This window comes from Dermacentor variabilis, chromosome 2, assembly GCF_050947875.1.
Source record: "Dermacentor variabilis isolate Ectoservices chromosome 2, ASM5094787v1, whole genome shotgun sequence".
NCBI lineage: Eukaryota > Metazoa > Arthropoda > Arachnida > Ixodida > Ixodidae > Dermacentor > Dermacentor variabilis.
Genome location: NC_134569.1, coordinates 150,254,292 through 150,270,613, shown reverse-complemented (window position 1 = coordinate 150,270,613; position 16,322 = coordinate 150,254,292). Strand labels below are relative to the sequence as shown.

The 16,322-nt window shown below is 47.3% G+C and overlaps 1 protein-coding gene across 1 annotated transcript in view; it reads left to right on the top strand.

The window, feature by feature from the left end:
* LOC142572847 (uncharacterized) overlaps positions 1–16,322 on the top strand; it is a 42,308-nt gene that overhangs the window by 12,636 nt on the left and 13,350 nt on the right. Inside the window, exon 2 of the mRNA XM_075682246.1 lies at positions 11,829–12,089. Within this exon, the coding sequence (XP_075538361.1) occupies positions 11,829–12,089 (261 nt within the window). The remainder of the gene's footprint in view (positions 1–11,828; positions 12,090–16,322) is intronic.

Sequence of the window (16,322 nt, the reverse complement as noted above, 5' to 3'; positions counted from 1 at the left end):
TGCGGCGTGCTGCTGGGCACAGGCGCGGTTTTCGTTGCCTCCAGTTCGTGCAGAATTGCGGTTCTCTGGTCAGAGCGATGGGGCGCGTTTGTTTCTCTCCTGCACTGCGGTGCGCCCACTGCAACGGAGCCTTGCTTCCGTCAGATCTGCATTTCCCTTAAATATGTTTGCATTGGCAGTGACTTCCTGAAAAGTGGTCACTGCCACTTTTCAGCAGTGGTAGCGATTAACTGCGGGCCTCAATTTCTTTTTTTCAGGCCACTTTCAGAGTATACACCTGCATGAAATGAGCCGGGTTTGGGTTATTTTCTCCCACTGGTTAGTCGGTAACCCAGGAAAAGAAAGGTTATCAGAACCACACTTAAATTATTTTCACAATATCTAAGAGGGGTCTCGGGCAAAACGCTGTGCTATGTAGCTTGACTGGGTCTGGTGACCCAGTCAAGCTACATGGCAAAGTGGAATCTGAGAGGCATTAATGACAGAAACATACATATATTCACCACACAGTCCCATGAAGTTGGAAACGTTCAGACACAACTTAAATAATGCATCACGTATACTGTATCCATGCGCACAATAACTCAAAATTTAAGTAGGGTATAACCCCGGGTCGACGCTTGGCCAGCGTCACGACGCGTTAAACCGTCGTTTGTCGGCACTTTATTAAGGTTATCCCTATCCTATCTTAAGAAATATAAACAAAAATAAATAGTCTTCCGAGGATAGAAAAGGAAGAAAGGTTCACGCACGAACTCCACTGGATAGTTGTCTGAGTATGTGTAAGCATCGTGCCACTTGTCCATCTCCACGCAGCCCGGTGTCATCATTAATCTCATCAAACTTGATCCCGCCGGTATAAACACTCATCAATCCTTATCTGTCGTTATCAGCCTTATTAGACTAGATACGAGCCTTATCAACCCGTATCTGTTGTTATGAATCTTATCGGGCTCGATCCGACCATTATCAACCATTGTCGGTTGTTATCAACCTTATCGCAATCGATTCAATCCTTTTTCTGTCTTTATCAACCTTATCGAACATGATCCGGCCCTTATCAGCCATTATCGGTCCTTATAGGGCTCGATCAGACCCTTATCAACTCTTGTAGGTCCCTATCAACCTTATCAGAATTGTTCTAATCAATATAAACCTATATCGCTCTTTAGCCCTTAATCCATCCGCGTCGAACCATTGTCAACCGTAATGAGACCCATATAACTCCTCATCATTCCTTATTATCCTTATCAACTCATTGACTGCTTAACTCTCATTGCTGCGTGACGCGAAGCTCATATGCCCTCAGAGGTCGATGACATCTCGATCTGTGAAGTAACGGCCTAACGGAAGGCACTTCCTGCGACCGCCGAAACGCATCGGGAATGTGGCGTGTTGCATTAAATTTTCGGAAAGTCGGAATTTTCCTGCAGTGTCTACAATGAGTTGGCTCTGCATGCGGTCATATAGATGGCTTTTATTCCGCCATCACCAAATTTTTCAGTTAGGCTTCATAGAAACTGTTCTCATTTGTCATTTTTTTTGTACCGCCGGTACAACACATCCATACGGTTCAGGTACGTTCACAATTGGGCAAGAGTGGGTGTTTAGCCCAGTGGATTAGATACTCGGCAGTGTAGGGTAGCAAACCTGACGCTGGTCTGGTTGACCTTCCTGCCTTTCATCTCCTTGCTTTCTCTCTTCCTCTTCTAATCGAGGGTCCATATGTTGGAAACTCACCACGGCGAATCTTTTTCCTTTCGACTTTTTTTTTTTTTTACGCATTAGCCTCTTTAGGGCGATTCGTCTTACTTGACGGACGGACGGACGAGTTGCCTTTTTGAGTATACCGCAGAAATGTTTACACATTTAAAAAGAAACCTAAATACGAGCTAGCAGGCAAGAATGCCGGCTCATGAACAGAATAACTATATGTATTATCAAAATGCTGCTACTGGCATCTCTCTGTTGCTGGGTCAGCCGATATCTAGCCTTTGTATTTGTGGTTATATATGCGAAGGGTCTATGCGCGCCGAATGCAGCTACCAACACACGGCCTTAAATGACCCTCGTATGCTGACCGACAGTGAACCTCCTTTGTGCTTAACAAAAAACATTAACAATTACAAATAAATTCTCACGTAAAACCCGACCATATAATATCGGCTCGTAGGTATCTCTAAAGCACACGAACCTCTTGATGACATAGCGCATTATATTCAACGTATATTTCTTGTTTATTTACTTAATTTTCCTTGCTTCAGGCATTAGGTATGTGTAGGTGCCACTGTGACACAACACCGCACACAATCTTTAAACGTATGGGGCGAAATTCTCTTTGCATACGCCTGTCATCGCCGTTCTTACCTCTACAAGCATCATACATCGCCTTCGCCCTCGTGACATCACTGCACAGGCGTCTCACATAGTGCATCCGTTCCATTTGGAATTTTTATTACGCCATTGGGCTTGTGAGCGGTGTAATACGCACGCACAAAAATTGCACAAAGCTAAAGTTCTGGCATTTGTGCAGTTCAGGCATCTGTACGTTGCATAGCATGAGAGTTAACACATTTGTACGCATCGCCGTTAGTTGTATAGCATTCAGTTAACCGCTTCTCTAAAGCTTCGCTTCACGTGGATTTCAGCGCGTGTGTTGCATCTGCATTTCCTTTTATATCTGTCTCGTTTCCTTTACGAGAGAGAAAAGCAAGAATCTTCCATGGAGTTATCGAGGGCGACTGCGACGGCAGGAGACACGGACAACGTGGCCGACCGTTGTGCAGCGCAAACGCGACCCCGAAAAAGAAAGAAAGAAAGAGACTCGGCGGGGTGATGGCGAAGCTACGGGGGCGCAGGTTCAAGGGGACAGTCCCACTGCCGCCGGTTCGTTCTTGCAGTGCCCTTGCTCGCTGCAGCCGCCTGCGGCGATGGGCGCCCGAGTGCGCGCGTGCTCGAGCGGAAACACGTCCGCGCGATATCGCGAGCTACGTGCCCGCGCGGAAAGGCGTGACGTGGCTGACGTAGCAAATTCGATGTGCGTGTCGTATTCAGCGCTCGCTCCAGCACCCCACGCGGCTGGGAAAGCACAGTGTCGCACCCTACATGGGACAATAGGTTCCTTTAACTGCTTTCTCATTAAAGCGCCGCGTTTGCCAGGCAACAGTCGAGGTACTTTGAGAGACCGATGCCAGGGGAAAAGAAGGGCAGGGGAAACCTAGCTACCAACTTCACCTCCTGTCTGCTATTCCCTGTACGCTGCGTGTGCGGGGCTGCATGTACTAAGATCGAGGAACGATACTGCAAAGACTGCGTATACGCGCGCTTTCGCGCAGGTTCGGCGATACCGTAGATTCTCGTCGGACTCGCAGGACCTTGCCACTGGCTCAACGTTTCACCGATGTCTCAAAGCGTCGACAAGTACCGTTTGCCTGACACTGGAATGGGAAGATGGGTGGCGTGCTTTGCGTATACCCTTGCGTATACCCTGGAACCGAATGGCCCGCGGTGAAACCCACGCATGCGTCCACATTTCATCGCACTCCTGATTGGTTGATTCCAACGATACACCTTTCTCTCGATTGCCACGTGCGATGAGAGGCGAAGTGCACGCTACCGTGAGTGTGAATTCGGGGCTTGTTGGTAATGCACAAGTGCAGACGTGCAGCGCAGGAACCGAAGACGTGCGCCGCAAACGCTTTCCTATGCGTCCACGCAGATGCGTCTTGTGTTCGTGAGCGAGAGAAAATGTTCAGGCAAGTTTCACTAGGAGCATCACGCGCGGCGCACGTAATAGCACATGAATAGAAAATGAAGCACGCGAAGAGAAGAGAGCCAACAAAGAAAACTAAACACCTAGGCAGCGGGCACGCACTCAATGCCCCGAAGACTACTGGAAGAACACGCAGCTACTCAATGCCAGAAAACTGCATTGTGCGTTTCCTTATTGGAATGACAGGAAAGGAAGCAGACTTTAGTTAACTGTACATGGTGGCGGCTTCTTCTAGCGGTATTAAAAGGAAGGCAATGTGGGAACAGCAGAAAACAGTGCACAATGGTTCATAAAACTGAGAGCGAAGAGTGAACGGGGTCCTGGCGGTAGCCTGAGATATACACACGATCACAGAGCCAAAGACAGCGAGAACAGGCTTCGCAAGACGGCAATATATATTGAGCCTCAAGGAGCTGAATAGGCATATAAGGTTGCGATATGTTCTGTGATCTGCTAACTCACAGGTGATAATGCTACCCTGATAAGATAACAAGCGCATACAGATTAAAAAAAAACAATACGAAAACGGGCTGTACTACACACAGCGGTTTCCAGTGCAGCGCGCCAATGTCACACGTCTGTCCGAGCAGTTTCACTATCTCCTTTGTTCTGAACCAGCCACTGAAGGCGAACTATAGACACCAAAAAAGAACATAATTTACAAAAGTCACCGTGTGTGTGTGTGTGTGTGTGTGTGTGTGTGTGTGTGTGTGCGCGTGTGTGTGTGTGTGTGTCCAATTAAGAGTTACTGCGATGGTTACTGCGATGGGCGTGTGTTCGCACGCGCATCGCAGTAACTGCGACTCCAACTGAATTCTTTCGCTGCTTGAATCCTGCTGCGCTGAAGCAATTCCTCTTGCTATAACGTGTGAAGGCTGAAATATAGCAGTTGAGAAACGTGACTCTCGCAGAGAGCTCGTATTCTCGAAGCAGGAGCCCACTCGCGTAAAGGTACACATAAACAAGCCACAAATTCCTGTACAAGCGACGTACTGCACAAAAAAAAATATAATAAGATACATGAAGTGTGGCAAGAGAGACGGGACAGAGCGCAGACTATCAAGCGTTTATCGTACGTCTCGACAGGAAGATATAGGCAATGCAGTCACGTGCGCCTCCCGGAAGCGCACAAGACGCATACATTCATGATCTCACCATTGTAACACGAGATGAACCAGCCCGCAACAAAGTACTTCTGGAACACAAAGTGCACTTCTGTAACGGGAATGCTCGTACGTGACTCCCATGGGATCGCAAGACCACACCAATTGAGACAGCGACATGGTTGCCACGCCATGCTACGGCGCGGTGTAATGCGCTTAGCTCAGTCCGAGACTTTCCGAGTCGCGCCGCATATAGACAGCCGCGCGGCGAACCACAACGAAGACGTAGTGGCCTTGCAGTCACGCTCACGTCACTATGACGACTCATGGCGCCGTCGTTATGGTACGTACGGTAACAGTCGGCGTTCGTCGAGTCCTTCAGCTGCAGGACGCGATATATCTGCCAACGACGCCACGGCAGCGTGGTCGAAGCGCTTCTGGTCTCCGGTTAGCACAACAAGCAAGATTATATGCTTTTGCAGACCCTTACCGAGACTTCGACTGCCAGTTCATACCCAACAATGGGTAACGACCCATAACAACAGCCCTGTACCTCTGCTAGATATTGGTGTGATTCCTGAAGTAAGCCTGACTGAGCAACTATTTGTGATACGGCGCCGATAGTTCCAACGTCCGTATTGGTTGCATGTGCGGATCAGCTTTCGATTTTCTCTCCTTCTCCTCAATATATTTCTTCCACTTCTATCAGTGAAGGGTAACCAACCGGTCTCAGTCCTGGGCACCCACCTAAAATTTAATTTAACCTTTTCTCTTTTTCGCTATATATGCTATGTCGCAGCGGATATGTGTGCTTGGGACATATTTCAGCTGCATCACGGCTCTAAGAAGGACAGTTCTTCACGCGTTGGCCCATATACGGCGGTCTACACTCGTCTGCGTAGTTTGACGTGCGCTATGTGTCTCCGAGCGCGTTTGTTTTTCGTCCACTCCGCATCCACGAGCATCCGGAGTCGCACGAAGGCGCCAAATCCACAAGTAAAGTTTGATAAACTGAACGTATTATGGTAAGTACTCTTCATAACAAAGCGCTGAACTTAGGACCAACCGCTTTTCGTGGAATGGGGGTCGCTGAGGTCTCAGGGTGAAATACTCAGTTTTCTTGCACACCTCACCCCCCCCCCCCCCCCTCTCCTTGTTTCCCTCTACGCTTTTTTTTTTCCACCGTGTGAGGACGTCCCGAAGATGAAGCACGCATCTCCAGGGTCAGCCCGCAGCACTCCGGGTAAAGCGATCGAGGTGCGAGCTGCTCGACTGAGTTTTTTTTTAACACACGTCGCGTTTGAACAGGACCATAGGGCGCACCGCTGGCGGAAAGCACCCATGCAAGCCTGGGTCCAAAACGCGCCGCCGCCGCTGCCGCAGAAGCACGCGAGGCGTGACTCGAATGGTCGTCATCTCTCGGCGATTGCGATCTTCCAGAAACGATGGTTCTCGGGCGGAAATCATGCCCGTCTCGCGGAGAACGCCCTGCCCCGTGGCGGCATGCACTACACGCTGTCGGAAAAGACCCCCCGCCGTGCAAACGCTGGGCGCATCTTTTTCGGCCTCAGCTGCGTGACCGCGTAGTGATCGGTGAGGAAAGAAAAAAGGTGAGAGCTCGCCGTTTTGCTGCGAACCTGTGGGTGCTTCCTGTTAACCGGAGGAAACCCACCGCGGACGGACGCGCCTTGAAGTCTATAACGGGATAGATAAATTGACAAACCGTGGAGCTGAGTTAAAAAAAAAAGGGGGGGGGGGGGGGTCGGCGCGTGCAACCTCTATTATCGTGACACGCATCATGCTGTCTTTTTTTTTTTCGTAATGTGCGTGCACTGCTGTTAAGAGCACCGTTATATATAACCCCTGCATCTCCCTTCCCTGCTCATTCACCTGGCTTTGTTTTGTTTCGTTTTGTCTTCCTTTTTCTTCACCGGTAGACTCCCTCGAGCAGCCTTTAAGTTCGCTTCCACCTCTCACAGTGCCGGTTTTCGCTAATTCGCCTGCTGACTCGCCTTTCAGCTGACGCTCTTTGAGTTATGCGACCGCGGAGCCCGCATTGTTCCGGGAAGTCTGTATAGCTTTTTACAGGGTCATCCAGCATGCGCTGTGCTGTGCGCCTTTGCAGCTTGCAGTGGTAGCTGCACTCCTAAATGTTGGACCAGGCGAAATAAATCACGAGCTCAGTATATATACGGCATGCCACATCCTTCACCAACGCTTTTTGCTAGAAGGGTTAGCCGCAAGACACCGGCAGCAAGAAATTTTAAACCGGACATCGAATAAAAGAAGAATGATGTGTGTAACGTTAAGGGATAAGAAAAGAGCAGATTGAGTGAGGGAACAAATGCGAGTTAATGACATCTTCGTTGAAATCAAGAAAAAGAAATGGGCATGGGCAGGACATGTAATGAGGAGGGAAGTTAACCGATCGTCATTAAGGGTTACGGACTGAATTCCAAGAGAATGAAAGCAGGGGGCGGTAGAAAATTAGGTGGGCGGATGAGATTAAGAAGTTTGCAGGGACAACATGGCCGCAATTAGCCCATGACCGGGGTAGTTGGAGAAGTATGGGAGAGGCCTTTGCCTTGCAGTGGGCGTAGCCAGGCTGATGATGATGATGATGATGATGATGATGATGATGATGAATGCTATAGTTAGAATTTTCTCCAATGTATCAGGGAAACAATCATATAGAAAGTCTTCAAATGGAACGTTCAGTAGGGAGTCGTGTTAAGGTGTAACGTGTAAGGATAACAAGCACAAAATACGCTCTAGGTATAACCCCTCTGCCTCTTTCGCTCTCCTTTGTTTTGTTTTTTTTTTTGTTTTTTTTACACAGACCACCGTGCATTTACCTATAGGGCTGCATTTTGTTAAATACCACATTGTCTTTTCCAATGTATTTTGCATAGTTATGGAGAAGTGCGCGCTATATCTGCCGCAATTCCGGCGCCAAGATTCCGGTGCAAAGGTGGCGCTCGTTTACGATAAAGTCCGAATCAACGGAGAATTGTTCCAGTGGGATGAAGAAAAGAACTGCCGGGTACCTGTAAAGGCACAGACAAAGGCGAGTAAAGGCCAAAAAAACCAGGAAGGAATTGGACCACACCTACGCCCCCGACCGCCCCAAAAACGAAACAAATAACCTTTGCAAACGTAAATGCGCGTAGTATCTTGAATAAGCTTAACGCACTAGAGTCTCTTCTTATCAGCCTAGAGCCCGACTTTATGGCGATTACAGAAACGTGGCTTACAGATGACATACAGGACAAGGAAATAGCCCCACCCGACTATGTGATTGTGCGCAAAGACAGATTAACGCGAGGAGGAGGAGTTGCTTTACTAATAAATAAAAAAATTCCTTTCACTATCTTACCAGAAGTCGAAAATGCTGAAGCACTTTTTTGCAAACTTAGTTTTGGTGCAACGACTATCAGTGTCGGTTGTATATACCGTAGCCCTTCGACTGATGAACGCGTAGTGACTTCATTATATCAGTATATGGAACTTCATGTACCAAAATCCCGGCTGATCCTTCTCGGGGATTTCAACCTTCCTGATATCGACTGGCCAACCATGAGTTATCGCTCTCCTTGTTCAGAAATTGTTTTTGATATTATGCTTAGTTTTGACTTGTCACAAGTTGTCAACGAGCCCACACGTGTTCAAGGCAATGCATCAAACATTCTTGACCTCATCTTTCTGAGCAACCACTTTTCGATCAATAAAACTAACTTAGCAGTGCTAGATGGAATATCAGATCACAAATTAACATTATGCACTACTCCCATTCAGGCCGCAACAAATCTTTCTATTTCCCAAACTAGTTATCCAGACTTTATAAAAGCTGACGACTCAAGCATAATTAATTACTTAGTTTTGGAGTATCAGTCATTTGAAGAACTCGCTAATTCTTCAGACACTGATATAGACGCAATATGGGAAAGATTTAAAGCCATTGTATCCCACTGCATCAATAACTATATTCCAATAAGAACCAAACAAACTAATAAAAATAACCCATGGATAACACGTGATGTCATTCATGCAAAGCGCAAAGTGAAGCGACTAAGACAATTGCTCAAAACAAAAAAAGGCCCTCAACATAAACGTAAACTCACGTGTGCTGTCAATGAAATGAAAGCAAAGATTAGTACAGCGAAAGCACATTTCTTTTCAGTTACGCTTCCTAACTTTTTAAAGCATTCCCCTGGAAAGTTTTGGAAGTATCTTAGCCCCCAAAAACAAAGCAACACTCTCAATTCTCAGAAACAAAATTTAAGTTTTGCAAATTCATTAAATACATACTTCCAGTCTGTGTTCACTGCTGACGATGGTCGCATTCCGGAGGTGAATCACTACAACCAGAGACCACTAGGGATGCCAACGATAACTGAGTCAGGAGTCCTGAACTTATTACTATCAATAGACACAAAAAAAGGAAACGGCCCGGACAATATTCCCAACACTTTTCTTCAAAGATATGCCGAAGTCAACGCGAAATATCTACATCTAATATTTAACAAATCCTTATCAACATGTAGCCTTGCAAAGGAATGGAAAATAGCGAAAGTAATCCCCGTTCATAAAGCAGGAAGCAAAATTGATGTTGGTAATTACAGACCAATATCGCTAACGTCCACTGTAGGGAAATTATTACAGCATATCATATTAAAGCATATCACGAACTATCTAGAGCAAGCAGAAATATTATCGTCTATCCAGCATGGCTTCCGGCGGGGACTTTCAACAATAACCCAATTACTTGAAGTAACGCATGACTTATCCCAAAGCATTGATAATCAAAAACAAGTTGACTTAATAGCATTAGATTTTTCAAAGGCGTTTGATAGAGTAACCCATCGAAAACTAATCAGCAAACTGAAAACAACTTTAGGCGATGGTTCTATTGTCAATTGGATTGAAGATTACCTAACCAACCGGTTTCAGTATGTTGTTGTTAACAATGAAATTTCTTCCATTGTACCAGTTACATCGGGGGTGCCTCAAGGGTGTGTCCTTGCTCCCACTTTATTCCTTATATTTATTAATGATTTACCCTCTAACATCCGCGTTAAAATGAAGCTTTTTGCCGACGACTGCATTCTTTATAATGAAATTAACTCTATGAACGACCACGTTGATTTAAACAGCGCCCTTCACGAGGTAGTGAAGTGGTGTAAAAAGTGGCAGATGGAGCTGAACATTAAAAAAACTGCCTTTTTATCTATAACCCGCAAAAAACATAGGTCAGACTTCGAATACACAATCAATAATATACCGCTCACCCGAGTTCATGAGCTTAAATATCTTGGCTTGATCATTTCACATGACCTAAGATGGGAATCTCATATTAACAGTATCATACCATCTGCTTTAAAACGGCTGTTCTTCCTCAGAAGAAGACTTCGAGCTGCGCCACCGGAAATTAAACTGCTATCATACAACGCATTTATTCGCCCAGTTCTCGAATATGGTAACACAATTTGGTTTCCTTATACACAACAGCTTATTAACAAACTAGAAGGAGTGCAGCGAAAGGCAATTAGATTCATCTTTAACAAATACAAGAATAGCGATTCACCTACCCAACTGCTAAAACAAGCCGGTATTCCTACTCTGCGAAACCGCGCCAAACTAGCAAGACTAAAATTATTGTTCCAATTGATACACAATGCATTACGAATAAATACTTCGTTGTATATATCCCTAGCTGACACCAGACCTTCCCGCCATAAGCATTCATTAACACTTAAAGAATATGCATTTCGCACTGACTGTTTTAGATATTCGTTCTTTCCTCTTGCAATAAGAGAATGGAATAGCCTGGACCCCTTCATAACGACTAACACATCGTTGCCGAAATTTAGAACCCTTGTAGAAGAGCTGTTGTGCAATAATTAGATTACGTTAGCCGGAAATAACACCACTCAAGTCATTGTATAAAATGAAATCTGTATGAGCATTGTATTTGCCTATGTAATTTCACCCCCTTTTTGCCAAATGAAATGTACCCTTGTTTTATTTCCTACCATATGTGTAAATCTGCTTTGTGTCGATTGCAAATATTGTTGAAATCATGTAAACCTGTTTTTATCGCTATTTGTGAGTGTATAATATATGCCCAACCTGTAAAAATCCCGCTGGGATTGACAGTATCTGAAATAAAAAAAAATTCCAGACCCAACAAAACGTAAAACGAGAGAAAAGGAACTCTTGTTTCCTCACATACACCTTTGATGAAGTTTAATGTTGCACATGAAATCGGTGACTTCGTTGGAATCCTTTAAAAGAAAATTCAGGCATTTTGTAATCGTGATTAACGCATCTACCTGACAGCATTTCCTTCTGTTGCAATATTAGACTGACCGTTTTTTATGCGGCTGTTCGTGCGTTTTTTGTAATGTAACTTCTCTTTTGGTTGCTTTGTTTTATTCTCTGTACTCTATCTTCATAGCAGATCCCATCCATGGTAACTATACCTTCGAACCTCTTTTTGTATATCTACACAATTGTATTATTACATGGACTATGTGCAGCACATTTGAATTTAAAACTAGCGATGGTGCCATCTGTCAATAAGACGGCGAATTCACTCCGCACGCTATCGTCTCCAAGGCTGCAGTTCTGACCTCTTGGAACATGTGGCCAAGTTCTACCCAATTATAAGATCTGATTTTATGCTCCGGCAACGCCGCAGACTACGAGTACAGCTAATTCAGGGCAAATAAAACGATCAAGTCGCAGGCTCTTAAAGGTGGCGTAAAACAAAATACCACCATGGCGCACATTTTTACCGCAGACTATAGCAAGGCGGTCCTTAGCCAGAAGGACCATTTATAACTGTCTTCCTAAGTGGCGCAACGTTCACTTTATCAATCGCTCACCTCAATCGCTCTAGTGGCTTTTCTGATAATCATTCATCGGCTTTCGTCCTCATTATCCTGGTGCAGGCGTCCTCACAGGCCGAGCCCCCGTGGGAGGGCAAGGACCTCTCGCTGCCGGAGCCGCCGAGCGACCTTCCACGCCTGATAGGCGTCGAGGTGGCCTGCGGCAAGCGACACATGCGCGTCCAGCTGCAGTTCAGCGCGCCCTTCCACGGCATCGTATTCTCCAAGGGACACCACGGGCAGCCCGAGTGCGTCTACGTGGGACCCCGCTCGGGCATCACGGCCGCGAACTTCGACGTCTTCTACGACCGATGCGGCACCAAGGTATGAAGTGCGAGGCACACCTACCGGGGCATCGAAACCACCTGATCCCTCAGCGGACGCGCCGAAAACGTGGCCGCTTCTATATGTGATCGTTCTTGAGGAAAGGACGCTTGTTTCTGCAGCCCATCTGGGAGCACGGCGCAGCGTCTTGGGGGAGGGGAGAGTGGGAGTTAAAGAAAAAGGTAGTGAAAGGAGGTGACGTGGCAAGCTCGTACGTTCGTGGAGTGGGCCGCAGGGACAGCAAGGGCAGCAGTGCTCAGTTGTATGCACCTATCCCGCTCACCTCCACAAGCAACCCCAGGCTATGTAGTGCAAGATGGTGGGGGTGGGATGTGAACAGAAGGTCGGTGTGAGCGGTACCAGGGAGGTTCTGTTCTCTGTAGGCAGTGGGTGACCCTCGAACGTTCCTGGGCCTGGGCCGGACAGACGCAGAGGAGGTATTCGAGGGACACCCCCTCGAATATCTCCGATATTCAATATTCGGTAGTCCCCCCTAAAACGCTGCTTTCTGTAGCTGCCGGCAGTAGGCGGCACAAGTTTACGCTTGCGTCGTCGCGGCAGCAGAAGGTAGCATACCCACATACAAAGGCAAATTTGCAATTCTTCTTAAGAAACAGGGCAATTAACTGCGTCAAGTGTTGCACTGAACGACGTAGACTCCAAAATGCGATGCTTCTGCAGAATTTCAGCAGGAACAGTGCAGTGGTAAGCGCAAAATATTCTTCTCGAACACGTTAAGCGAACTGCGCAGTATCCTGTAACACCGGATCAGAGTGCGTGCGTGCGTGTGTGTGTGTGTGTGTGTGTGTGTGTGTGTGTGTGTGTGTGTGTGTGTGTGTGTGTGTGTGTGTGTGTGTGTGTGTGTGTGTGTGTGTGTGTGTGTGTGTGTGTGTGTGTGTGTGTGTGTTTGCGAACGTGGTTCGCGAAAAACGATATGTGTTCTTGCGTGGTTTCACCAGCCCCTGCGATGTCCCGAGTCAGGCTCAGTGTCGCTGTCGGTGTAATGGCTGAAGGGAGACCATTACTGGCGGTAGTGCTGTTATGTTTCAGGATAGTCACATATTTTTTATAAACATCTTGACGACGGGCGCCCACATGCATTTGTCAGCCTTCATTTCTTGCAGAAATATATAGCTTATATATAACTCTCTTTTGTTATTTTGCTATGGAGAGAGAGAGAGGAGAATTCAGGAAAGGCAGGGATGTTAACCAGTCAATAGTCTGGTTGGCTACCCTACACTGGGGGATGGGAGAAGGGGAAGAGAAAGAAGGGAGAGAGAAGGTGTAGATACGCGTACGGACAGCACTTCAGTTAGAGTCGCTCGAGCAAACCAGAAGTTCTGCGAAAACACAAAAGTGCCTTCACTGCCTTCTGAGCCGATGATCGGTCGGGACGGTGCTCTAATATGGTCTGTTCACTCAGAGGACGATCGTCTAGTTTCCTCAATGTGTTGGACAAAGACTGTCTTTGTGCTTGAAATTGTGGACAATGGCACAATAAGTGGTCAATGTTCTCCTCGCATCCGCAAACATCACATGCAGGAGTATTAGCCATTCCAATTAGTGCTGAGTAGGCATTCGTGAAGGCAACTCCAAACCATAACCGACACAGAAGAGACGCTTCACGTCGGTGTAGACCCGCTGGAGGTTTGAGATGAAGTGACGGGTTTAGTCTGTGCAGTCTTGTGCGCCTTGTATGTGCGGTGTTCCACTCTGCCAAGGAGATCGTGCGTGCTAGAATGCCAAGTTGCCTCGCGGCGTCGGTCCTTGAGAGAGGAATGGGGACGCAGCGGTCTCCTTGGTTTGACGTCCGAGCTGCCTTATCGGCGTCATCATTTCCAAGGATACCGCAATGACCTGGTATCCACTGAAAAGAGATATCATGTCCTTTTGCTATTAAGTGATGAACAAGTTCCGCGATTTCGCACGTGAGCTGATCGTGAGTTCCATGTCGGAGAAACGACTGCACACATTGCAAGGCCGGCCTTGAATCGCAGAAGACTGCCCATTTTCTAGGACTTTCAGTGTTTATCACTTGAAGCGCGTCGCGGAGAGCCGCGAGCTCTGCAGCTGTGGACGTAGTGACATGGGAAGTCTTGAACCGCTTGGTTATTCTCATTGCTGGTATAACTAGAGCGCCGCCGGAACTGGTTGATGTAGTTGATCCATCAGTGTAGACGTGTGTGCAGTCGCTGTATTTCTCGTACAAGAGAAGTAAAGTTAGTTGCTTGAGCGCTGATGATGGCAAGTCCGACTTTTTCTGAAGGCCTGGGATTGTAAGGTTCACTTGAGTACGGCGCATACACCATGGAGGAATGGATGGCCTTGCCGCAGGTGTGTAACCTGACCTGAAAGAGGCACAGTGCGCGAAGACAGTCGCACTGAATGTCGTGTGGGGCCTATCTACTGGGAGACTTGCTAGGTGGTGGGTAGGGGTCCGGGCAAAGTGTCGTATGTGCACACGCATTGTTTCAATGATAATGTGCGTTTTAATAGTGAAATCTTGAGCGACTGCAATAACCTCAGTCGTTGACGCACTCCGCGGTAGACCGAGACATATATTGAGGGCTTGGCCTTGGATGCTTTGAATTATATTCAGGTTAGTTCTGCAGGTGTTGGACATGACCGGTAGACTGTACCGTAGGAATCCAATACAGAGAACCCTGTACAGTTGCAGCATAGAGTGTATTGGTACTCCCCAGGTCTTTCCTGCAAGGAACTTAAACATATGACAAATTCCTGTCAGGCGCTTTTTCACATAATTCACATGAGGGGTCCAGGAGAGATTTTTATCAAGGACCACCCCCAAAAATCTGTGACTCGCGTTGTACGAGATCATGTGTCTGTCGACGGATATCATGTATGGAGACATTGATTTCCTGGTAAATGCCACCGCTGCGCACTTTTCGTATGATATACGAAGTCCTTGTTCTCTAAGGTAGGATGATGTTAAAGTGGCTGACTTTTGAAGCCGCGCGCGAAGCTGCAGTCGCGTCACAGCCGACGTCCAAATGCAAATGTCGTCGGCATAGATGGAGAGCCTAACGGTGCCTGGCAGGATGTCGGAGAGTCCAATGAGTGTTAGACTGAAGAGCGTTGGGCTGAGTACTCCGCCCTGAGGCACCCCACGGTTACTGTAATGCTGTGAGGTCGGGCCATCCTCGGTAAGCACGAAAAAGGATCTCTTATGTAGATAGCTACTTATCCAGAGATAGACTTTGCCGCCAAGTCCTACTGCCTCTAACGCGTTGAAAATCGCTTCGTGCGTTACGTTATCGTACGCTCCTTTAACATCCAGAAACAGGGCAGCAGATAATCTTTTGCAGGACTTCTGGTGCTCGACGTACGTCACTAAGTCGATAACGTTGTCTATGGAAGAACGGCCACGCCTGAAGCCGGCCACTGCATCTGGATATACCTGGTAATGTTCGAGGTACCATTCTAGCCGTGCTAGAACCATCCTCTCCATTAGTTTTCCGATGCAACTGGCAAGCGCAATTGGTCGGTATGACGCAATGTCTACAGGCGACTTGCCAGGCTAGAGTAGTGGAATTAGGCGACTGGTCTTCCATTCCTGCGGAACCGTACCTGTCTGCCAGGAGCTGTTGAACAAGAGCAGGAGCTCTTTTCGAGCCTCTTCGCCAAGATTACATAGGGCACGGTAGGTTATACCGTCGGGTCCTGGTGAAGATGAACGCTTGCACAAGGCCAGTGCAGCTTCGAGCTCGTCCATGGAGAAAGGACTATCCATGCGCGGGTCGCGTGAAACCGGTGAGTGGTGGAGCGTCGATGTTCCAGCGGAACTAGTTTCGCCAGCAATCCTCCTGCAGAAAGCTTCCGCTACGTCAATCTCGCTGCATTGTTGGTGAAGGGCCAAAGACTTAGAAGGGTGGCGCTGCTGAGGGGTTCCACGGAGACCACGAAGAGTTCTCCATATGTGAGACAAAGGTTTTCGTGGATCCAAAGATTCGCAGAATGATTTCCATCTTTGCGATGCGAGTTTGTCCATGAGACGCTGAATCTTCTTTTGAGTTCTTCTGGCCAACCTCAAGTCATGTACAGACTTCGTGCGCCTGTATCTTCGCTCTGCACGACGACGAATTGCACGAAGCTTCTCTAGCTCGATGTCGTATTCGGTGCGTGTATACGTTCTCAGAAGCGAATGTTTCGCAACCTCTAGGGCACCTTTTATGATGTCCTCTAGGCTAGAGGACAAGTCATCACGACAGCCGT